General features: G+C 43.8%; 1 protein-coding gene across 1 annotated transcript; it reads left to right on the top strand.

Moving 5' to 3' along the window:
- The first annotated feature begins 721 nt into the window (after positions 1-721).
- On the top strand, positions 722-25,711 carry LOC117050960 (acyl-CoA (8-3)-desaturase-like). The gene is made up of 12 exons (XM_033156940.1): positions 722-1,069; positions 3,266-3,376; positions 6,379-6,576; positions 8,608-8,709; positions 8,817-8,945; positions 11,002-11,059; positions 11,953-12,029; positions 13,494-13,591; positions 19,665-19,761; positions 22,066-22,145; positions 22,286-22,411; positions 24,120-25,711. Exons 1-12 carry the CDS (start codon positions 815-817, stop codon positions 24,169-24,171), a joined length of 1,383 nt encoding a protein of 460 aa, XP_033012831.1. The 5' UTR covers positions 722-814; the 3' UTR covers positions 24,172-25,711.
- The last annotated feature ends 323 nt before the right edge of the window (positions 25,712-26,034 follow it).

Consider the following 26,034-nt stretch of genomic DNA (forward strand, 5'->3'; position numbering starts at 1 on the left):
GGCAAAAAGTTCTAGCCGATCCCTCAGCCCCTGGGCTCCTTACTGCCTCTCCTTTGGAGCCATCTGGGTAGCAGGAGTATATGGTGGGAGGACGCTGAGCGGATCTTTACACCCCGACACCTCATATGCTACAGCCGGCCCTGGCTGAGTCGACAACTCTGGAAAAGGCGGGGGGGGGGGGGCCGCCGGATGAATCTTTGCACCAGGGCGCCAGATATGCTTAAGACGGCCCCGACACAATGTTATATCGCACATACCACGCATATGAATCGCTTTTTCTTTAGCCTACCAGCCTTGCAGAGTCCATCCAAGTATCTCTTTATTAAATCGGGGGTGTAAATCAGCAGTTGTAAAACATGTAAAACATGACGGAGGAAGGAGATGAAATATGCCATGCTTCATGTGGCTGTCGAAAGGGGAGGGTGGGCATAAGATCATTGAGTCCAGGGTCTGAAATTATAGCTTCATCAATCACATGCCAACTCTGGGTAACTGGGCAACATTAAAAAGTGCTCTTTCACCAGGGATCCAAGAGACACCGATCTCTTTTATGGGTGCGGCTCTCCAAGGCGCCTCCGGAGACACCGAAGCCGGCGCCCTGTAGCCAATGGACTCTCCGGAGAGCGCGGGAAGCCAATCAGATCCCGGAGGGTTGCGTCCTTGCGGGAAGGCGCTGGGCGAAGCACGTTTATGATCCCGTCGCCTTCGAGCGAATTTCTCGCTGACAGCGACGCAGCGCGGACGTCGGGATTCCCACCAGGAGATCCGTGGTTGCCGCGGGGATTCCAGCGGGCAGAGAGAAGGCCGGGAGAGAATGGCTCCTCCGCTGCAGGAGACCGCGTCGGGAGTGGGGTCGGGAACGGGAGTTGAGGAGAAGAGGGCCAACGGGGTCGGCGAGGTCCGTTCCCGCCGCTTCTTCACCTGGGAGGAGATCGAGCAGCGCTCGGGTCGGATCAAGCCCGAGCGGTGGCTGGTGATCGACAGGAAAGTCTACGACATCAGCAGCTTCCACCGGCGGCACCCGGGAGGCTCCAGGGTGATCAGCCACTATGCCGGGCAAGACGCCACGGTGAGAGCGGTGTGTGTGTGGGGTTGTGCTCCTCTTCCTCCTCAGGCGGGTTGCAGGTCGCGGCGGGGAAGCCCTGGTGGCCCTGGATTATTACCAAGTGCATCGCGCGCGCGCGAGGCTGAGATGTAGATTACCAGTCGCTCTTCCCTGGGACCGGCAACTTTTGGGATGGTTCTAAAACGGAGTTATCCTGGTGAATGACACGGGATGCGCATAGAGGTCGTGTGAACGTTTCGGCTCTTGGCAATAGTGCCCCCCCCCTACCCGTTTCTTCCTGGCGCTCTCATAGCTGGTGCTTCCCTCAGGAGGGGATGGTGGTCTCAAAACTACCTGTCAATTTTCTTTTTGCTGCGTCTTTGTCTTTTATTTCATACTTGCTAATTAGCTGTTACTATTAAGGCGCTGCAAGCGTAGCATAATTTCCATATCAGATCGATAATGTGTAGGTTTATCTCGGTCCATCTAAAACGAGCAGGCGCTGCACAGGCCTTTCTTGTGCTAGGCCTGCCTGGGAGCCGAGGGCCTTTCCACCATGCAGGCCTGGCAGCGCCCACTGCTGCTCCCCCCCCCTAAGGTGCTGGCCCCATGTTCACCTTTGCTCAGTCTTCATTGGGCCACTACTGCTGGGGGCATCCTCTTCCAAAGCCCCTGTGGGGCAGTGTGAGGGGGCACCTATCTTTGGGGTGGGGTTGGGCAGCTCAGAGACCAGGGGAAGCAGCAGTGGCTGCCCAGAGGACTCCCAAGGAGAGTGGAGAGGGGGCTGAGGCAACACTCAGCAAGGGAGGGTGTTTGAAAAAGGGTGAGAGACTGGTGACTTCTGCAGGCAAGGGGTGACATAACTGGGCTCCTGAGCCCCACAGAGGTGCTGCAGAAAAAAGGTAGTTGGTCAAGGGAGCAGTGGACTCAATAAGGTTGAAAACCTGTGCATTTTGGCATTGAGTTGCCTATAAATAAATAGTTTTCTTCTCACCGAATGTATGCAGATTCACTGTCAGCTTTCCTGAGTCCTACATAAAATATGTCTAATCCAGCCTTGCAAATATGCCCACCACATTTACTCATCATGCAAATTTTTCTAACCCACCAGTGTGTGTGTGTTTGTGTGTGCTAGTTATATGTGGTCCCAAAGAGAAAAACTAACTTTTATAACAACTCTTGGGTTGTGTGGAGGGGGATATATATATATATATATATATGTATATATATGTTTTTATTTATATACATTTCAGTTGTTTTACAATAGTTGTAACATTTAAAACCTCGACTTACTTCCTCCTCTTTCTGCGGTTCCTTAAATTTATTTTTATCATTTACTGCATATTCTAAATTTATTCTTTTATTCATTTATTTTAATTATATATTCTTTCAAAACTGCAGGTTATTTCAATAATCATTCCAATGTCTTTATCTGTTTACAATTTGTTTGTAAATATTCAATAAACCATTTCTATCCTTTATGCAGCCACACATATAAGAAATGGGTGTAGCATAATACATGTGCATACAGGAGATGTTAAATCATCACACTAGTGGTGAGAAGGATGCTAATAAATAAAGAAATGGGTTGTGAATGAATGTGTGTAGTAGAAAAGATGTGAATCTGTCTCTTAAAATATTGCATTACTGTTAATCGTTTAAGAAGTGTACATGTACACACAGAGCATCAATGGAATGGAAAAGAATGCACATCTTAAGACCCATAGATGCAAAGTGGGAATTCAAGAAAAGATTAAATACTTTTGTCTAATATAATATATGAGACCTGTGCTTAGGCTGGAGATACGTCGTTTCTGTGATGATAAAGGGGAGGGATGTAAGAGTTGTTTCATCACAGTACAAAATTCCTACATAGAATTTTACGTTGAAAAGAATGCACAAGACAGGTCCCCCTCCCCCATGCGCAACTGTTGAGAAACTACCCTCAGTTGCAAGGTGAATGAAAAGTAGTGGAGAAAAGAAACAGATATTGGACCTGGAAGTAACATTTGCATGAAAACAACAGATATTAATGTAGATGAGGTGCACAGCCAACACTCCTTCAACTCTCAAATGAAAATGGGTGCAAATAAGCTGTGTAGCACATGCAGCAAATTCTCTGTTTTGAGGCTACTTTTCATCTCTCACCTCTGCCTAGATGAATGCTTGCCTTTCATTCCACCCCAATTTTATGCTTTTTTTTCTCTCTCTCTCTCCCAGGATGCATTCACAGCATTCCACCTTCATAGGGATTATGTAAGCAAGTTCTTGAATCCCTTGCTGATAGGAGAGTTGGCACCAGATCAACCTAGCTCTGAGTCCAGCAAAAATGTAAGTTGGGCATGGGAAACAATTTATATGTCTCTCATTTTTTTACCTTTACACTGGAAGAAAGCAGGGAAATCAGAATTCCATTCTACACTGCATATCACTATATGGTGCACATAATATTGCACAGCTAAAGAGTGGTTTATTTTCTGTTGTCAGCAGAGGGGACGCATCTCATCTGCATTTCAAAACAGGGAAGCTAAGACTACATTGTGACTGAGAGCTCATCCACACTTCTGTTTGGTCCGTGACTCCTAGATAACGGTCCAAGAGGTTTTTCTTTCGTCCTGCTGCTTTACTGTTGAATTGAAGCAAACATCAGTTGGGTATTCAGTGGATTGACGTTTGTTCTGATTTGGCAGTAAACAGCAGAATTTAAGATAAACCTCTCCGACCTGTGTCTAGAAGTCATGGACCAGATAGAAGAAGTAATGGGACAAATGGAAGTGTGAATGAGCCTTCGGACAGTATGGCAAACACCCGAAATAAATAGTATTTCATGTTTTCTCCTTTAACTAGGCTTACAATCCAATCCTATCCCTCGTTATGTAATGCAGGTGTCAGGGCTCCTTTGCCCTTCCAGATATTGCAGGGCTACAGCTCCCATCATCCCTAGCAAGCATGGCCAATGGTCAGGGATAATGGGAATTGCAGTCCAGCAACATATGGAGGGTTGTAGATTCCCTGCTGACCCACAGAAGACAGAAAATTAATATGTTTAGATCTCTTATTGAACAAACTTGTTTGTGAACTAACCACAAGAGAATCTTCCTTGTTGCACTTCACTACATAAGCTGTAAAAAAGGGGTAAAGGACCCCTAAACGGTTAAGTCCACTGAAAGGCGCCTATGGGTTGCGGCACTCATCTCGCTTCAGGCCAAGGGAGCTGGCGTTTGTCCACAGACAGCTTTCCGGGTCATGTGGCCAGCATGACTAAACCGCTTCTGGCACAACGGGGCACCATGGCGGAAGCCAGGGCACATGGAAACTCCGTTTACCTTTCCGCCACAGCAGTATCTATCTACTTGCACTGGTATGCTTTCGAACTGCTAGGTTGGTAGAAGCTGGGACAGAGCAATGCAAACTCACCCCATTGTGCAGATTCAAACTGCTCACCTGCAAACCCACAGGCTCAGTGGTTTAGACCCCAGCACCACCCACGTCCTTACATACACACATAAGCTGTATATTGTTGGGCATATTAGCCCTACAGATGTGTATCACAATGTTCCTTTTGATTTAAGCTCTAAGTTACTCCCAAGTAAGCATACGCAGGATTTCAGCCTTAGACTGGTTTAAGAATAATTTATTCTCCCCAGGGAATTTTAGAAAAAGGAGTAGGGATCTTTAACTTAGAAGAGAACTCCCAGGAGCCTCATCAGATCTTAGGATTCTTTGGTAAAAGCAATGACAAAGTAGTACACCATCACAGTTAATTTGTAGTGGAGAGGCCTGCAAAGGATTTTACTGTGTGCCTTCTTGCATGACACTTTATTTTCATGCAGTAATGCTGTGTATGTTTATAAGTATTCTAGTTGGCTATAGTGCCCCAAAGTTTTAGTATAATAAACTCAGGTATATAAAATAACTTGACAGAAACATGAGGATGGGTTAGCCTTGCAAATATGTCCACAGATCTGGTGACTTCTGTTTCAGTGTATCTGAAGAAGTGTGCATGCACACGAAAGCTCATACCAGGAACAAACTCAGTTGGTCTCTAAGGTGCTACTAGAAAGAATTTTCGATTTTGTTTTGACTATGGCAGACCAACACGGCTACCCACCTGTAACATGTCCACAGAAGTTACTTGCCTGCAGAAATTTTTATTACCCAGCTGCCTGCACTTCCCTCAGTCACTTTTTGCCTTCTGTTATCCAACACTTTTCAAAGTTTGTTTGCTACACTTAGGGTATAACAAACAAACAAACAAACAAACAAACAAACACTGATTTGGGGCTACAAGCCAAAAGTTGTGGCCACCTTACAATCAATGCAGACAAGCAAGCATTTCCACAAATCAACAAAGGCATTTTCCACCCCTGCACCCTCCTTTCTTTTCCAGGAGGAAAGGCAGAGGTGAGCATTCCAGCCTTGGCTGATAATGGGTGAAGGGGTTCAGTTCCACCTAGCAGCTGCTGCAGGAATCTCCCTCTCTTCTCAACTTTTCTGTTCTGCAGGAAAGAGGCAGGGGAGCCTGTGGGCTTCAGCTCATGTTGATAGTGAACCCCCGCCACTCTGCCAAACAGCAACTGTATATGCCTTCTCACTTCATTTTCCTACGAGAAAAGGAGATTTGGCGAGGGGGGTATACTTCCAGCCCCTCGCCCTCAGCTTTTCTCCAAAACTTGGTTCTGGTGAAGAAGTGGGAATCACTGTGGATCTGCCAGAATGACGCTTGCCCATCTCTGCAGCTTGAATCCTGGGAGGAAGGCTCATCAGAGAGCAGTACTACAGTTCATACAGACAGCGTAATTGTCAAAGACTGGTTGGTTAATGGAGATCTAAGCATGGGAAGGAACTTCTGGAAACACTACAGTTGTAACAGGGAGACTACATGGGCTCCCCAACCATATATTTCTCCAAAGGTTTATAATCATTCCTGTTGAGAAGGCGAGAAAACTTTCAGTGGCATAAACAGTGGCATAACTGAGCCTGTGCTCAGGATAGATGATAGCTTGTCACCTCTCTTCACTGCCACAACTCAGTGTGCACAGCTGGAAGCTTCTCCCTGTGCCACAGGAATCACCAGAGGATTTCGTGATGCGGCTAGTACTGTGGAGAGCAAGTATGGGGGATTTGTGGTCCTCCAAACATTTTTGGACTCCTAACTCCCATCAGCCCTAGCCAGCGTGGCCAAATGGACGATGGGAGTTGGAGCCCAACAACACCTGTAAGTGGCTGGTGCTCTTTCTCCCTGTTTTAATTTGATGCATTCTGATGTTACTTATGTGTGCGTGTGTTTGTGTGTCCGGAACAACTGGTTGTTATTCTTTGTTTCCCCGCAGAAATTGCTAGTAGAAGATTTCCGGGAGCTGCGGTCCACTGTTGAGAAGATGGGACTTCTGAAGCCCAACATTCTTTTCTTCTTCCTGATGTTCCTTCAAATCATGGTGCTGGATGCTGCTGCCTGGTTTACCATATGGTACTTTGGATCATCCTTAGTGCCATTCTTTGTGGGCGTTGCACTGTTTACCACTGCTCAGGTAGAATGTCAGAGACACCATTCCGTCTTCAAAACTGTTTTTTCCCCTACACATTATTATTTCAAAAATACCATGGGGTTCATGAAACCGGAACACAGTCCAATGCAGCTAGCTCTTCACAGCACACTCGGGTTTGGGGTTGTTTGTTTGTTGCCACAAAACCCAAAGCTATTTCCTTGTGCTACATTATAAAGCACTTGTGGAACTTTGGAAAGTCTCTAGAGAACTTTGCTGTTTGAAAATCCATATTCAGACAGGGTAGTTTATCCATGCACTTATAGTTTAATACAGTGTTTTTCAACCACTGTTCCGCGGCACACTAGTGTGCCTAGAGATGTTGCCTGGTGTGCCGTGGGAAAAATTGAAAAATTACTTTATATATAGTCAATATAGGCACAGAGTTAATTTTTTTAACATTTTCTAATGGTGGTGTGCCTCGTGATTTTTTTCATGAAACAAGTGTGCCTTTGCCCAAAAAAGGTTGAAAAACACTGGTTTAATATGCCTCACCAAGAATCAGACACGAAATCTGTTTTCAGTTTCATGGCTCAACCCTGCTAAATATGGGGGTGTTGTTTGTTTCTGCATGGGCATAATCTTAGTAAAGAAGGAAAAGCCTTCTAGACCCTTCTAGGACCTATTACATCCCCTTATGCCAGCTTCTTTGTCCTAGGGAGTCAAACTGCCCCCTCGTCCAACAAACTAAAAGACGCAATATACACGGACTTAGAGCCTATTGTGTAAGGCAGGGGTGAGGAATCTGTGGCCCTCCAGATGTTGTTTTACTTCAGCTCCCATCAGCCCCAGAGATGATGGGAGTTGTTGTCCAGAAGCATCTGGAAGGCCACCGGTTTCTCAGCCCTGGCGTAGTGACAGATGTTGGGCAGGTCAGAAGTAGCACACAAGCCTCCTGCACCATGCTTTTTTTGAAGAGGCAAGTGCCATGTTACACCATAGCAGGTAAAGCATGTTTCCACTGCCTTGTATCCTTCCTTTTAAAGACAGTTGATTTATAGACTTGAATCTTTCAAGAAAAATAGTCTGTGAGCCCCTAAAATCTTTTATGGAGCTGTGGCGTTGGATTGTGATGAATGGATATATTTAAATAGCATGACTGAAAATACTTAACACTAGTTTAGAAAGGGATCATGGGGCATGGGCTGTAATATTAGGGTTAAAGAGGTCTTCATTAAATAACTTTAGGCACCAGTTGAACTTGTTTGCTCAGGCATTTGCCAGGAATTAATGCTGGAGCCTGTTGTGACTGCTTTACTGGTTGTTGATAGGGAGAATAATATTTGTGTGTGTGTTTTGGTGCTTGTGTTTTTAAACTGCTATGTGAAGAAAAAATATATTAATCACATTCATAGATTCAATCTGCGTATTATCTTTAATCATTCAAAAAGGCATCCCCAATTAGTCGAGAAATGCTTTGCCCTGGTTCAGATCAGCATCAGCATCATATAGACAATCTTCAGACCTGTTAGCTCCATCCTCTGCTTTTCTGGTACAGCTGCAAGGTAGAAATAAGAAGCTTTTGTCTTTAACTAACCTTAGTTTAGTGTTGTGTTCATGCCAGGATAATCTGTGGTTAGTCTGAACTATGGTTACCTGAAACAAGCCAGACTCCAACCATAGTTTATGAAGTTGGCTTGTTTCAAAATCATAGTTAATAACAGACACAACACTAAAGTGCCATTAATAGAAAACAGAAGTAAAATCATTCAGTCTCATCCTTGTGGCCATGCCAGAGGAGGAGAAGGGAGAGAGAAGCAAGTAAGCCCATGGCTTGGGGAAGTAATCCTTAACGACATATTAGCATTACATCCAAACCAGGACATAGTGTTTCCCAGCTAATATGGGATTCCATTTGAGATAATTAAAGCCTGCAACCCCATGTAAAAAATAATTACCTTTGGCATGGATGATCTGGAACTTGGTTAAAAAAAGAGCAATTGCATTGTTTTCATTCTATGTTGTGCAATGGATTTGAGCCATGTTTTCTAAATGATCCTCTTTTTTATATTACAGAATCAAATGGCCTGGTTGCAGCATGACTTGGGGCACCTTTCAGTCTTCAGCACATCCACATGGAACCACTGGGTTCACAAGATCTTAATGGGAGTAGTGAAAGTAGGTATATTTCCCCCTCTGAGTGGAAACTGTCTTTCTGTCCTTTCTGACAGCCAGTGGGTTTGACTTCTGCTCTGTTCTCAACCCTGTGTTCTCCTCTCCTATAGGGAATGCCAGCCCAGTGGTGGAATAACCTGCATTTCCAGCACCACGCCAAACCCAACTGTTTCCGTAAAGACCCTGATCTCAACATGCACCCCCTGGTGTTTGCTTTGGGGAAGAAGCTGGCTATAGAGGTACGTTTGCAAGGTGTATGCTACTGAAGGGTTGCTTAGGAAAGCAGCCAGAAAGAGTGGACAGCCAAGAATAAAGCTATTGGGCAGCTTACACGAGACAGCCATGATTTTCAGCAGGAAAACGTCAGGTTTAAAAAATATTTTAAACTGTATAAAATATAAAGATTACACACACACACACACAATTATAAAGACAAATAATATAAACGCATGATATATAGAAGATAAAATATTGACATGTTTTCAGACCTTATTTCCTTTACCTACACTAACAAAACTGTCTGAAGGGAAAGAAAAAGAAATGAAAACTGAGTAACTACACATTCATATACCTGTAGAAGCAACACACCACCAACATTTTGTATAGATATAATCAAACTGAATGTCCATAAAGAAATTATTTTTATTTCTTACTAGCTGGCCTGGCCACGCGTTGCGGTGGCTTTTTGTGAAATGGAAAAGGAAGATATATATATATATATATATATATATATATATATATATATATATATATATGTAAACTGTCCATGCCCACAGCTTCTCCCGTTGAATTTCCACCTGCCTCCTCTCCGTCTTCCCCCCCCCGTTTCTGACTGCCCCCCACAGCTTCTCCTGTTGAATTTCCTCCTGCCTCCTTTCCGTCTCTCCCCCCCCCCAATTTCTGCCTGCTACCTTCCCCTCCCTTGCACTTTCCCTGGTCACCCCAAAACTCTGTTGCTTACTGCTGTATAATTGCAAATGGAGCTCGCGTTCTGGAAAGCGGCTGTCAACTGCTGTGGCCTTGGAAGACGCACACGCATATGGCTTCTTCGGGGGTTGGTAGCCTCCATTTTTGCCCCGCGTTAACATAGCAACCTGGCCTCTCTCTCTCCTGTCTCTTGAGGTTTGGTCATGTAGTAGCAGCTCTATCGCCCCCTGCCGCCCCCCCCCCCCCCCGCCTCTCTGTGAACAGCTGCCTGCTTGTTATGCGTTGTTGGGCCCCTTGAGGCAGCGGCTGAAAGTTAGGCCGCAAATGGTGGACAGCCGTTTGAGGTGGAGGCTGTAAGTTGTCGCCTCGGGAGTTGGGTGGCGCCTTTCTATTGGTTGCTGGTTGTGATGTCAGTGCTGTTGCTGGTGACATCTAATAGGCGCGCCAATTTTTTTGCATTTATTCTTTATTTTAGGTATGTCAGGTGTGTTGGTTTTTTTTTTAATTTAATTATCCCATGTTATTCCCTGATGGTCATGGAATGCTGTGTCCTAATTTGATGCTGTTTGGTCCAGCGGTTACGGAGCAAGTTTTTAACACCCGCGCACACAATGGGAACATTTATATATATATAGATGTCTTAATTGTTCATTCTTAGCATAACTTATAATTTGACCTTTGGTTAAAAATTCTTTCAGGTTGCTCAGTTACTGAGATGTAAGTCCTTTTGAGTTCAATAAGACTTATTTCCAGGTAAACGTGTACAGGAGTAAGTCCCATTGACTTCAGTGAGGCATTTAGGTTTTAGTTTTAGTAGATGTGCAGAGGATTGTGATATAAATGGGCAACACCTGAATTTCTTAATAAGCCAAGTACCTGCTTTCCTTTTTCTATGTTCTGTGTGTCTTTCGGGCTCCTAGTTTGGGTTATTGATTTGAATGCTGCCTCCAGTTTTATGATATGTTGTCCATCAGGAAAGACCACAGAAATATATAATGGGGTCAGGAGGGTACAATGGGCCCTAAGCAGAGAATGATTATTCATGCTCTGAGGGTCCTGGTGGGAAGAAAGACAGGCTTAAAGTGTAATAAATAAAATAGCTTTTGGGGTGTAGATCATCCCAGTTGGCCTCTCTCATTTATGGTAGCAAAGATGTGTAATTTCCTAAAGTCATGACCCAGCCTTGGTTATGATTTTTATTTCCACACACCACATTCTGTGATGAAGCCCAGGGGGAGATGGGAGTTAAGGTGCTAAGTATATTTTATTCATGTAGCAGCTGTCACCCAGAGATTAAAAGAATAGGCGATAGGTGATAAGGTGGGTGTCTATAGCCTGAGTGAGCCGTTGATACCTCCTTCTTCACAGCTCGGGTTGCAGAAAAAGAAGTATATGCCTTACAACCATCAGCACAAGTACTTCTGGCGTGAGTATCTTTGTCCCTGAAAAATGTCACAAGTTTCCACTCCTTTGTCCCAGAGCTTCTCATTCCTGAAGATACTTTTCTAAGTGAAATAGTGTGAATATCTGCTGGGTACAGAGGCTTCTGTCACGAGACTTGCCCTTGATAGAGGCCCTGAGCCACCTCCCCAGGAGCCAGGTCTGCCACAACTCATCAGGTCCAGCCGGGGGCAGGGCAGAGAGCAGTTGCTACCACAAAATCCTAACGAAGGGCTCTTAGAGCTCATGAGTTTAAATTCCCTGGAAGAACCAATTGGAAGGAAAGGGGAGAAAAGTTTCCTGAGAAAGGAAAGATGGGCCCAGAGGCCTAAGGAGCTTTCAGTTCTTGGTTTCATGAGAGGTTCTTCCCCAACCTGCATGAAGTTACAGAGAGCTTTGAAAAGGGGAAAAAGAAGAAGAGTTTGGATTTTATATCCCGCTTTATCACTACCCAAAGGAGTCTCAAAGCGGCTAACATTCTCCTTTCCCTTCCTCCCCCACAACAAACACTCTGTGAGGTGAGTGGGGCTGAGAGACTTCAAAGAAGTGTGACTAGCCCAATGTCACCCAACAGCTGCATGTGGAGGAGTGGAGACACGAACCCGGTTCCCCAGATTACGAGTCTACCGCTCTTAACCACTACACCACACTGGAATCCCCTGCCCCCCCCAACCCTATATAAGGGAACCTGGCTACTGGGGTGCCCCAAAGAGGGTCTTGTGCCATTTTGGTTTTTCGTAGTATTACATTTATATCCCACCTTGAAGAACCCTTCTGTGAGCAAAGACAAGCAATGCTCGACTTTCTCAGGAAGATGGATGGTAGTTTGAAATTTTTATAAAGGTTGTTTTTTAAAGTCTTCCTTTTGTTTTTCAACAGTTGTAGCACCAGCGTTGCTGGTTCCCTTCTTCCAGTGGTCTGTATTCTACTTCTCAATCAAGCGCAAAGAATGGGTGGTAAGTAGTGATTGAATTTCAAAAAAAAAAATCTAGATGAGCATCTTATCTGCGCTGATTTTTTTCCTAATTCCCACGAAGAAGCAGATTTCTTTTTAATCTGTTCCACTAAAAATGCAAACAGTTATTGCACATTATATGCATTACTATACATAATGTTACATGCAGTGCTTTTTTCCGGGGGTACACGGGGGTACACATATTCCTAAACATTTTGTGAATCTTTGTACTTTGGTCCATTTACTGTATTTATTTTTCCCAATTTGAACTATAAAATAGTGATTTTCTTGAGTCAAAATGAGAGTACCCCTGTACATTTTTTTAGGGGAAAAAGCACTGGTTACATGCCATCCCAATCTCTGCTGAGTGGTACGTGAGAATTCAGGGGTTCCAGGCACTTACCCAGGGTCTGTGTTTCCTTTTGAGAATAAGGCACAGTGGTGCCTTTATGGTATATGGTTGGTTTATACATATATACAACCTGAAGCCTAGATGAAGGGACTCAGAGCATTGCCACCCCAAAAGGTCCCTGCTTCTTCCCTAGCCGTAGCCTTGCACTTAAACAGACAGCAGGCATCATGCCTTGCCCACTCTCCAGCATACATCCCTGCTGACTCCCACGTATGACTGGCTTCCTCTCTGAGCTCCCATTGCTTTCTGATCCTTCCTCTTTATAAGCTCTGGCCTCTACTAACACAGGGAGAGGCTGCACTCCTTTGATGTGCTAAATGGCTCATTACCTCAAATGAAATTAGGTTTTACACATGTCAATTGTCCAGCATTAAAGCGGTGGCAGATACACACTTTATTAAGTTTGCCTAGGTTAACTCACTCTTCACATATACTAATTCCAGCAGTGGTCAACACACATTTTAAATACACACAGGTCTTGCTGTTTCCTTGCTCTAACATCCCAGCCATAACTAAATTCTAACACTAACTTAATCCAGAATTCACGATGACTCGCACCCACAGATCCATAACAATATAATATATGTCTATGTGCCTCAGGTTTCCTAAAGTAACCAAGTGCTAAGCAGATAGATAAAAGAATGCACATACTAGTATAAAAATACTTATATCTTAAATTATGGTGCAGAAATATAGTACTGCATGGGATGATTCTTATGTGTATTATACATTTAATACATGTATTATTATTTTTTGGTATAATTAATCAGACTTTTAAAAGCAGCAACAGCAATGCATAAGTGATTCAGACATAAATGGGCAGTCAATGCAAGACACGGTCCAATGCAGGCAAAGCTTTGTTGAATCGGAACCACCAAATTTTGTGTATAAATCTGTTTAAAATGGATTCCTCCTCCCTCTCTAGTAGTAAATAGGTTTTCTGTTATCCATCAGCACACGAGTAGGAGGAGTCCATTTTCTGTGCTACTAAAACAGTGCAGTACCACTGTGTAGCAAAAAAAATAACCTTTCTTTTCCCCCTTCCTTTTACAGGATCTAGCCTTGATCATTTCATACAACATCAGAGTCTGTCTCATGTACATACCTCTTATGGGATTTAATTGTTTCATGGCATACTACTGGCTCTCCAGGTAACACGAAACCTCAGAATCCTTCTCTCTGCCGAACTCTCATCTCTTTTTTGTTGTTGATGTTTAATCTCAAATATCTATATTTTTCTAACCAATTGTGATATACTCTGAACATATGTTACTTCCAACGGTTAGGTCCTGCTAGTCATTTTAGGTTAAACACTTTCAGGTTGTGCAAAATGGTCTTCAATTTGCATTGCATCAGCCCCCAGACTGCAACACAATTCCCCCCCCCCCATAAATATTATGTCCTGCACAGATCAAGATGCTAGCTCTGTGGGATGTAAGCACAGAGCAGCCAAACACAACACTCCTAGAGAGGACATGAAGGTAACTCAGTCCTCCAGGCTTAACTTCCTGTTTACCTGGACTGAGTTACAGGAACCAGAAGTAGGTGTGGTCTTACCTGGGAGGAAGATCCCAAAGAAGACTGTCCATTTTGCCTCATCCTTTGAAGAAGCAGCATGCTATCTCTCAGCCTGCAGCTGAGAGAAGCAGGGGTGAAGGCTGTTCCCTTATGGAAGCAGCTTCACTGCATGTAAATACATTTATCTAAGTTTGTCTGCCTCCTTGTAGCCTGTACTGTGACTCTTGGATGTACGTGAGTAAACACTTTTATATCTAATAATCAGTGCTGTTTTGTATCCTTACTTTTAAGAGGGAACAAGGGGAATATACCAGGAATATAGCTGGCTTAAGCAAGCCTATGCAAACGTTTTCTGCTGTGTTTTAAAAGGGAATGTAAACTGCTAAGTTTGGAGCTTGCTCACACAAGCTGGGATTGAGATATATAAATAATATATACTCATCCACATTCCTAAACATTCCCACAAGCTCAACATGGCCTTTAGTTAACATTTTAGAGGCATTTATAAACTAAGACACCAGAAAGAGAAGTGTTTCTCACATTTTGTTTAGAAAGCATAGCCAGTGATGGAAAGGGGTGGGGGCAAAAAAAAGGGGGGGAGCATGTGCCCTGGGCAGCAGGTGGAAGGGTGATTGCTAAATCATGGGCAATGGGCAGCTGGCTTGCTAAATTACCGGTAACAGGGAAAATAAGCACTAGCAAACACACCTGGCACTCTGCTTCCCTGGCCATGGCAATGCGCTGTGTCCCCCTCCACCATGGTCCCTGTTTGTTCCAGGGATCAAGGTGAGGAGGGGGAAGTGAGCTGTGGCAGCACTGACCTGCCAGGGTTCCTCGGGTCTCGGGTGCTTGTCTCTTGTTTTCTTCTCCCCCCCCCCCATCCCAGAAAGCTGTCTGGCCCCTCTTCTCCACAGACACTTGCTCCTTAAGGTGTCAGCAAATAGACTTGATCGCCGTGGCCTTGTGCAACGTGCCACAGGGAAGACAGTCAGAGATTGGCGCTTCATTGCCTTCTGTGGCTTGGGTGCCTGGGGACTTGGCAGAGCCAGGGAAGGCAGGAGCATCACCTGTGGCTGGCAATGGAGGTAAAGAGCTAGGGGGACTGGAGGAGAAAGGCGGGCAGGAGAGAAAGGCAAAACCAAGTGCGCCCTAGCCTGCCTGTGTTTCCGTTTCTGGAAGTGCACGTCTGTGTTTGGTGTGGGTGCACACAAACACTGCTTCTTTGCAGCCCAAGTTGGTAGGTGCATTCAGTCCAGCGTCATTGCATCTCATGTTGGCTGGGGGCGCTGTGTTTTGGGGGGCTGAGCCCTAAGCATAGGTGGTGGTGGGCAGTGCCACAGTAGAGATGCTACTCCGAAAGCTGGGAATCATCTTAGCTAGTTCTAAGCATCGTGAACGGTTGTGGGAATGTAGCAGAGGCGTGGAAGAGGGACTTAACATAGGCCCAGTGGGCTTGCCAAAATGCAAGCGGGGACAGGAGGTTGCTTTAGTGTTTGGGGTGGATAGGGTACCCTGCCTTCTGAAAAAATGGAACGGAGAAATCCCTCCTTTTCAACTCCTGGGGAGAGAAGGGGGAGAGGTCAGGCCTGCCTTTGTTCTCTCATTCACCTTCTTCTGATATTAATTTCTGTGCACTGCCCTCTACACTTAGCCAAGGATCTTAGCTGCTGCCAGTCAGGTTAAGCAATCCTGAAATCTGTTGCTTGAAGTTCACAATCAGGGAGGCAGGGCAGATTTTAGCACTTGCGGATCCGGGACTGGGCATAGCTGCAGGCTAAGTAGCACTAATGATTGCATTGCTTCATTTGTGAAATACTTTACTTAGTTCTCAAGCTCCAAGTAAATAAATTGGAGATGGGGAATTGACAGCAAGTTGGCTTACCACCACGTTCGACACTGTCACATGGATGTGCTTGTTTGTTTATTAAAACCCACCCTTTACCCTAAAGTTCCAGGGTGGGCTACAACAATTTAAAATACATTTTAAAGCAGTTCAAAAACTTACAATTAAAAATGTCAATTTCAAAAACTAGAGCAGATCCTTATACTATATCTTTCCCTCTTACTGTATGTGAAGCAGCAACCATCAGTTGTTTCATAAATATTATTGATTTTAGGCTGTATTTCTTGTTTTAATGGGTGCTCTTTATGGTTTATATGGATATTTTTAAAAATATTAAACAGATGAATGAAATGCTAGCTAGACATTTGGGTTGTGGTTTGGTGGCAAGTGTCAGGCATGGCTTGTATTGCATGAAAGGAGAAACACCAAAAAGTTAATGCAGCCAAGAAGCTTGAGTTTGTCACTGGCCACACACAGACCTCTTGGCACTTTCATTTTCTCAGCAGTGTAATTTGCGTTATATGGGAAAGGAAAACATGGCAGCTAAAAGAGCAGCTTTTCCCACATGCTGCTTTCAAAATAGTTTTTGCAGGATTAATTAGCCGGTGTGCTATTTCTTTCCTGATTAGTCAGCATCAGTTCATGGTTAGTCAGCATTAGCAAATAAAATTTCCTCTATTACTTTACACATAAGCTGCAATGCCAAGGATATAATTTCCTATACTGTATCTTTTATTGATCTGGTTTTTTAAAAGCCATTGTTACACTGCCTACTTTCCTGTCCTGTGTTATTTGCCTACTCAGTGCATATAATAAGCAGTGCATATAATAAAATAATTTTCAATAAAACCCTCAAAGCCCTTTAAATAATTATCAATATTTAACAATATGGACAGAGATTGTATCAATAAGACAGAGACAATATCAGTGTTTTATACTGCTTTTTGATCAAGCTAAAATTATGATCCATTTTATGGACAAGTCCAGCATTGCAGTAGATGACCCATGTGGTCCCTTCCAACTCCACAAATCTAAGTGACACAATTGTCAGAAGATCAGAAATTTCAGCTTGAATTCTTCAAGATCTTGGGTTGATTCCTTCCAAACCCAGGGATTTATTTAGTTTGTCAATAAATCCCAGGACGTGGTCTCTTCTTGCCCCTATTTGGCTTAATTCTTTATACTCCCTCCCTTAAAAATCCAGTTCATTCTTGAGTATCTGACCAGTGCTTTCTTCAAAAGAAAAAAATATGGAAATCATGCGTTCAGTTTCACTACTATTCTCCCATAGCAGACCTTTTACTGCCTTGTTGTCTAATGGCCCAGCTACCTACCTCCTTGGCCAGTTTCCTGATTCTGAGGTATCTAAACAAATATTTTTGCTGGGCTTTTTTTTAAGCAGACACACTCTTTTTTATTTATTACACTCCCCAAATTCTCTTTTCACTTCCATCATTGCCACTGTATGCTGGTTATCCTGCAGTTTGCATTCCTGAGTCCTCCTCATCTGGGCAGAGCTTCATTGTTCTGAAGGAAGCTTCCTTGCCTGCCCTTGCTTCCTTGACTCTGCTCCTTAACTGGCATCCTCCTGAACTTCATAGAATCATAGAGTTGGAAGAGAGTCATCTAGTCCAACCCCCTGCAATGCAGGAATCTCAGCTAATTTGATGGTGTCTTTCCTAAATCTGTGTACATTTCTTGGAAGCTTCCTTTAGTTTGGTTTTAAATAATCTCCAATAATTTTGGAACGATTTGAACAGTGTTGTCCTCCTTTCCCACTTGTGTATATGTTGAGGCTGACAACATTGCGATCACTGTTCCCAGTGATTTGAAGAAGTGTGCATACACACGAAAGCTCATACCAAGAACAAACTTAGTTGGTCTCTAAGGTGCTACTGGAAGGAATTTTTTTGTTTTTCATTTTGTTCCCAGTCAGTTCAACTACCCTTACACCTTACACCCAAAGCATTTAGGATTTGTTGTTGTTCAGTCGTTCAGTCGTGTCCGACTCTTCGTGACCCCATGGACTAGAGCACGCCAGGCACGCCTATCCTTCACTGCCTCTTGTAGTTTGGCCAAACTCATGTTAGTAGCTTCGAGAACACTGTCCAACCATCTCATCCTCTGTCGTCCCCTTCTCCTTGTGCCCTCCCTTTCCCAACATCAGGGTCTTTTCTAGGGAGTCTTCTCTTCTCATGAGGTGGCCAAAGTACTGGAGCCTCAACTTCAGGATCTGTCCTTCTAGTGAGCACTCAGGGCTGATTTCTTTGAGAATGGATAGGTTTGATCTTCTTGCAGTCCATGGGACTCTCAAGAGTCTCCTCCAGCACCATAATTCAAAAGCATCAATTCTTCGGCGATCAGCCTTCTTTATGGTCCAGCTCTCACTTCCGTACATTACTACTGGGAAAACCATAGCTTTAACTATACGGACCTTTGTCGGCAAGGTGATGTCTTTGCTTTTTAAGATGCTGTCTAGGTTTGTCATTGCTTTTCTCCCAAGAAGCAGGCGTCTTCTAATTTCGTGACTGCTGTCACCATCTGCAGTGATTATGGAACCCAAGATTTAGGATTACGTCTAGCATTACTTCCCATCAGCTCCTTGATCAATTGTTTTGAGGCACAATAATTTTGTATACAGTACCTGGAAATCATGTTTCTCCAGATTCCACAGCAAGACATCAAGGAGGGTTTGGTGCCACCACGTGGTTAAAGGCAGAAAAGGCAATGTTTAGGGAAGTAGAACTCCCATCAAGCAATTTGCTTTCCTGCCTTTGTCGAAGCACACGTTCCCAATTTCAGTTCCCCCCTCCTCAGGCATTTAATTCCCCTTTCTACCTATTTTTCCTGTCTTTTTCCTCCATGTGTGTGCATTTACCTAGGCTATGCGAGGATTATTATGTCCTCCATTGTTGCAACACTTCCTCTCTCTCTTTTCCCTAATCAGGTATTTTAGTTCAGTTGCTTTTGGCTCTAGAGTTATTTAGACAGACTGTCAAATGCAAAATGGGCAATTTTAGCTTTCCCTACCGAATATGAGTTGAAATAAACATACTAAATATGTTTAGGGCACTGAAAAAAATTCCCAGAACATGAAGATTTCTAGTGTGGAGGCAGCCTTGCTCTCACTTACTATGGATATTTTCTTAGGACTGCTTCGCCTATTATAGTAATAGAGCAATAGAGGTACAGATTTAGTGCATAGTATGCCATGATGTATGCATTTGGTGTGGAGGGGGAGCCTTACAGTGTAGGGTGTACTCTTTGAAGTTTAAATGTGTACCTGTTTCTATTATAATATGTAAAGTGATCCTCAGTAAACAGCTTGAATATGGCTATGATGGGTTTTCATTTGAGTCCTTTCGTTGTGTGCCCCCTCCATCAGAGGTTTGGAGGGTGGCAACATGAAAAAGGGCCTTTTCTGTTGTGGCTCACCACTTGTGGAATGCTGTTCCCAGGGAGGCTCGCCTGGCCCATTTGTTAGATATCTTTAGGCTCCAGGCAAAAACATTCTTCTTTTCCCAGGCCTTTGACTGACTGAACAATCAATGTCCTTTTAAACTGGGGGGGGGGGGTATTGTTTTGTTTGTTACTACCGTATTTTCTGGCGTATAAGATGACTGGGCGTATAAGACGACCGCCAACTTTTCCAGTTAAAATATAGAGTTTGAGATATATTCGACCGCAGATTCTCCACCCGTCGTATAAGACGGCCCCCCGATTTTCCTGGATTAAAAAGTAGTCTTATACGCCAGGATATACAGTATTTTATGCATCTTTGTGTTTTTATACTGTGGTCCTTGGATGAATGTGCTATAGAAATTCAATAATAATAATAATAATTAATGCATTTGACTTGGCAGGTATCTAGAGTCCACTTGGTTTACTTGGGTTTCACAAATGAATCATATCCCAATGAACATTGATTATGATAGAAATGTGGACTGGGTGTCTACCCAGGTAAGACACTTTCTTATTGTTCAAATAATTGGTTTCTGGTGTTTTATTGTGCGTGTGTTATGCAAAATGTTATTGGCAGAATACTAGTGCATTATTAGTGGCTTTGGCTTGTTCTGCAGTGTTTCCCCAATGCTACCACATTATTTCTGTCCAGAGGGGCAACTGACCAACAAAAGTGGGACAAAAATAAAGCAGAACATTTGTGGTACAAAAAGTTACTGGAACTATGGTATATGCACTGATTGGAAATGAAGCAATGTGACCACTCCAAAACATTTGGAAGCGACACAAACAATGTTGAAATTGAGATCATGTTTGACCACCCCAATAACATCATGAGCAAAAATAATCATGAACGTGCAGTGGAAAGGATGTCTAAAGGGGCTCTGAGAGTCATCACAGACACTTTTAGACTAGTGATGGTGCAGAAGATGAAAATATGGAGGGGTGGGTGGGTACTGGAATACAATATAGGTCCAGTTTGGCAAGTCAAGCTGAATACCACCCCCACCTGTGCTTCTGACCGCACAGAAGTTTTTAAGGCGGAGTCAGACATTTGTTAAAACACCCTACCTTTTCTATTTACATCCTGCCTTTCCATTATAAATAGAAATGTCCAAGGCAGCCTAATCAAAAGTTTGAAAGCAATCAGCCTTTTTTTTTTTAAAGCAACCTTCTCTATGTTCCACCACCAAAGGAACTACAGCAAACACCTGCTAGGGACATGGTGCCTTCAGTGGTGGAGCCCCCAGGGAGGCTTGTCCTGTGCCTACAACTGTGGTCTTTTTAGCTGCAACCTGAACCTCCCAAACCTCTTAAATCACAATTTTGGAATTTGCACAAAGTTCCCCCTTGCGTACTTAAATTGAGTTGGCTGTTGTGTTTTTATACTGATTTTTGTTTGGCTTTTTTGCTGGGCTTTTTGTTTTTGTGATTTATTTTTTATCTTATTTTAGTGTTTCTAGTGAGATTTTGTATTGTGTTGTTTATGTAAAGAATTTGGAGAACTTGGTTGAGTAGTGTATAAGTAAAATGAAAAGAGCACAGAAACGGAAAGAACCAATTGCAAATCCAGAGGAGCTAGGGAAAGTCGGGTCTAAGGCCAAAACTAGAAAGATAGCCAGGTGGCATTGAAAAATCCTCAGCCTCTTGCCAGTTTTGCCTGCTGTGAGTTTTCCTCCCCTGTCCCACAAAGAGGTAGCCAGCATGGTCTTCTCCGGCTGACAGTTCCCATCATCCCTGATCATTAATCATGCTGGCTAGGACTGATGGAAGCCGGGAATCAAATAGCATCCAGAGATATCTTAGTGTATGTAGAAAAGTGAGGTGGGGGGGATTATTGGCAGGGGACTGGTGTTGCTGGGCAAACTCCTCCAGACAGAGTCTTTCAGAGCTTAGGAGTACTTTAAAATGTAAATCTCAAGCTTTTCTGAGAGGTCTACTTTTTTAAAACAACAACAACTACTACAAAAGCTGAGCCAATTGCAAATTGGGATGGAGGATATTTTGCCCATTTTTTATTTCTGTGGGAAAGGAATGCAAAGGAAACACAATCAGTACAGGCAACCCCCCAATATGTTTAGGGGATGTGTCCTGTGTCATGGCATGCAGTGGTGGAGGGTGCATAAGCCTGCTCCATTCTGCAGTGCCCTGTCCCATCCTGTTCTGTCCCTGCTCTTGTTCTGGCCACAATGCACAGTTGTGCGTCAATTAGACACACATAAATCAGTCATTGCCTGCATAGCATCTTTTGGAAAGGTGGGATACCTGCCTATCTGACCATTTCCCTTGAGAAACTGGCTGGAATGCTACTCCTGTGGGATCCAGTTGCTCCTACTTAAAAGGTAAAGGTACGCCTGACCATTAGGTCCAGTCGCCGACGACTCTGGGGTTGCGGCACTCATATCACTCTATAGGCCGAGGGAACCAGCGTTTGTCCACAGACAGCTTCCGGGTCATGTGGCCAGCATGACTAAGCTGCTCCTGGCAAACCAGAGCAGCACAGGGTAACGCCGTTTACCTTCCCGCCAGAGCGGTACCTATTTATCTACCTGCATTTTGACGTGCTTTCGAACTGCTAGCTTGGCAGGAGCTGGGACCGAGCAACGGGAGCTCACCCCGTTGCGGGGATTCAAACCACCGACCTTCTGATTGGCAAGCCCTAGGCTTTGTGGTTTAGACCACAGTGCCACCCGCGTCCCTAGAGGAACATAAAAGATAACTGTGCCTCATTCAGATGCAGTCTCTTTGTGTGAAATAAATAGATCCATTGTTCGACATCCTTTCTTATCTTTCCCCCTGCAGCTCCAGGCAACGTGCAATGTGGATCAGTCCCCGTTCAATGACTGGTTCACTGGCCACCTGAATTTCCAGATTGAGCACCAGTAAGTAGGACAGTGGGAAGCACAAAATCCTTTGTGTATCTCCCTAGTGTGTGGTTTTATGAAATCATTGCTAGTGGGATGGGCATTCTAAATAAGAAAGAGGAGCGGATTTGACAGAAAACACTTTCTTCCCTCTGCAGTCTTTTCCCCACGATGCCTCGCCACAACTACTGGAAGGTGGCCCCCTTGGTGAAATCTCTGTGCGCCAAGCATGGCGTTGACTACCACAGCAAGTCCCTGCTCCAGGCCTTTGCAGACATTTTGCAGTAAGTATGGCAAGGGTGCTTTATGAACTGCAGTATGGCAAGAAAAGCAATAAGGAAGTGGAAGAAAGGGGCAAAAAGTACTGGAGCCCTGGTCAGCCATTCACATTTAATAGAGCTTGTCCCTTGATGCAGTCAAGGGCCGAGGGGAAAACAACACTGGCTCCACCCTCTGTCTAGTGGCACTTCCAGGTGACCTGTTTAAGCATTTTTTCCGATTTGTTTGAAGGGATGTTGGATGATGTTGCATCAAAGCAGGTGGTATCCCACATCTCCCAGTGGCTTTTCTTATCACTGAGAAGTGTTAAGGAAACACTGCCCTCTGGTGTCCAAAGGCAGGAAACTCATGAGAGCAGCTGCTTCCACAAGTTGATATTCCTGCCTTTGGGCACTAGATGGCAATGTCTCCCATCTGCCGTTTGCTCCATGGAGAACAGGATGCTGGATAAGATGGGCCATTGGCCTGATGTAGTAGCAAGCTATTCTTATGTTCTTAACCTGAATTTGCCTGTGTGTGGTTGAATCCTACCCAAAAATAACAACCTGACACCCAAGGAACAGGCAAAGATCTGTTCAGTCCCTTCCTCCCCAACCCCCCACCCCACCCCACTCCCCAAATCATGAACAGCAAAAGAGGCTTTTTCAAACCCTTTCCTTATTAAGCTCCTCCAGGCACCCCTTTGTCTGTGTTTTGCTTCATGCATGACATTGAACAGATGAAGTGGAAAAAGGGGAAACTCAAGATACATCCAGTTGGTCTCCTTTAGCCTCACTAGGGATGGGGGTGGGGTGGGGAACGGTTTCGGTTTGCACTTACAGGTGAAGCTCCCAATTCACAGTGTCTGAAAGAGTACGAGAACTGAAACATAGCCACACACTTTGCACTTTCCCAAATTTTGCAATGTAGCTGTTCTGCCAAATACAAAATCCCATATACTGTAAAGTGTGCAATAAATGTATGTTGGTGATAAAAAAAAAATGGGGGGAAATGCATTATAGTAAGGAAAATCACATTGCAAAGATGTGTATATTAGGCAGACTTCTGTATTAGGAAAAATGAACATGATACAAACTATACAGGGGAACTGAAATGCATAAAGCAAAAGTTGTAAATTCACCTTCTTCAGGTGATTGTTCCTAGGAAGCGTATATATTTATGCACATCAGGCATGCTAAAATTTGTGTGTTAACAGTTTTCAGTACCTTCTTTTTTTTTCAAAGTAAAGCTAAGGGGAATCTTGTTCTGCTGGTGCAATTATTTAGTTGAACACAGCCCTATATAACAGAAATAATATGCTATTAAGTGGTCACGTTTTAAATATCTGCACGTGTTCAGAAAAATAAATCCAGTTTGAAATTGTTGGAATACAATGTTCAAACTATATTTCCTGTGGGAATATTTCATTTTGAACTCTTTCAAATGCTTAGTTTTACAGCATGGTAAAGTTAATGTGGCATACTTTTGAAGTTTAATTTTATATATGCTAGTCAAATAAACATGGTAAATAAGAAGTTCATTGATTTAGGGCAGTGGAAAGTGTTTCAGATTGATCACTGGATATCCGCATTACTGGATATGGAATTGCTGTCTATGCATTGATCAAAGAAGTATATAGTAGTGAGATGTAGTGGGAGGGGGGAAACCCACCTTTTACTTGCTGCATTTTCCTCTCTTCTTGTTTAATCAAAGCCCTCTCTCCCTGTCTTGCAGCTCTCTAAAGGATTCAGGGGATGCCTGGCGTGAAGCATATCTGTATGGATAAGAAGCAGCAGGGACTTGAGAAGGAGGACCATGAAGATGCATCGCAGACTAGAGGGCAGCTAATGTGCTATGAAGAATTTGGGGTCTGGTGGGTGAGCTGGACAAATGTTAAATAATTATTTTTGGCATGGGGTTGGGGGACTCCTGAAACTTTCCTACATCTATGCACAGTGGGTTTTTGTATGTGTGCACATGTTGTTCTGGTTGCACTGTAGGTTTTAGGGTGACAGGGTCATGGAAAGGGAAGGTGTGTGCTTCATATAGAAACCTGACTGTCGTCTTCCTTATGGTCGGTGAGGGATGCTTTCAGAGGAGGTGTGTTTAAAGCAAAAAGGCAGAGCTGCAATGGGGAACTACAATGCAGATGTAATATTACTTGTGAAAGCCACATGTTAGGGCTTATCTACACTTACTTTTCCTCTAGTCTTTCCATGCACAGTCCACACTATAAAGCTCTGTGTTCAAATGCCCTTTTCCTTTGGAGCTTTCCCCACAAAAACCTGCTCTTTAAAGCGCAATCAGAGCATATGGCAATCCACTGAAAATCTGAATCAATGTTTGTGCTGATTGAGTGTTAAAGAATGGGTTTTCAAGGAAAACTCTGGGGCAAAAAAAGAAAACAGCAACATTCAGACATGGAGCTTTTATAAGTGTGCACCTGTGCCTGGAAACAGCAGGGCAAGAGGTAAGTGTGGATAAGACCTTAGTTGAAGGTCAGTTTTAAATCTTAGCTTCAACTGCAAGCTCAGGGATGCAATTTCAGGTTTGCATAGAGTTAAGGGACCAGATAACATAACTGAGTTTAAAGCTGAGTATGTTCATGTTCCTGTTTCAAAATGTGTTGTATTAAGAGCCGTTGGTTACAGATAGTTTTCTTCAAAGCCTCATAATAACCAGAGAAAGAGGTGCTCCTGGAGGATGATCACATGTGATTTGAACTCCCCTCATGCACCCCTCCTCCCAAACAGCACCTATTGTGCAAGATTACCTTTCCATGCTGAGGTTAGGAAACATTTTCTCAGCAACTTGTGTTCATCTATCTAAAGTTATCACTGCCCCAGCATCTTCCCAAAGGTAGTTGCCTTCACATGGCAAACCAAAGAAGTGCCTCTTCCCCTCCACTATGCGCTTCGAAGAATGCTTGAGCCTGGGCCTCCACACCAATGCCTGATCACATGACTAGCGCTCCTCTTTTGAAGGAGAGGAATTGTGCGGTTGCAATCTCAATGTAATCCGGTATTGGCATGAATGCCTCTGCTCATAGTTCTTTGAAACCACACTCTCTTACTCCATTACTGCACAAAGGCTGCTGCTGCTGGGAATGAGTTACCTGGGGCAATGCCTCTTGCCTGGTGATTATCTGACAGTTTGATTGAAAGTATTAATTAGTTCAGTATTTATTGTCTTGACCCACGATTGGAAGCATCGATCTTCTGTTGGTCCTTTAGCACAGCCCTCTTAGGATGTACACCACTTCATGTGTACATATTTGTATTTATTTGTATCTTTTAATATATTTCATAAATTTATTTGGGTCAATACGTGTGGCTGTCTTTTTTTCTCCCTGTTCTTCTTATTGGTTCAAATAGACAAGAAGAGCTGACTCTAAACACATTGTATGTGGATTTGTGCATTTCTCCATGGCTGTGTCAGGTTAAATTTGCATGTGGTCTGAATTAACCTCTATCATAGTCATGGGGAACCCAGTCAGAGAAAATGAAGGGTAGGAAATCTGCCACTCTCCAGATGTTGCTGGACTACAACTCCCATCGTCCCTGACCATTGGCTATGCTGGCAGGGGTTAATGGGAGTTGGAGTCCAACATCTGGAGAGCACACAGTTCCCATCTCTGCTCCAGCAGGTG

Source organism: Lacerta agilis, chromosome 1 (assembly GCF_009819535.1).
Source record: "Lacerta agilis isolate rLacAgi1 chromosome 1, rLacAgi1.pri, whole genome shotgun sequence".
In the NCBI taxonomy this organism is placed as follows: domain Eukaryota; kingdom Metazoa; phylum Chordata; class Lepidosauria; order Squamata; family Lacertidae; genus Lacerta; species Lacerta agilis.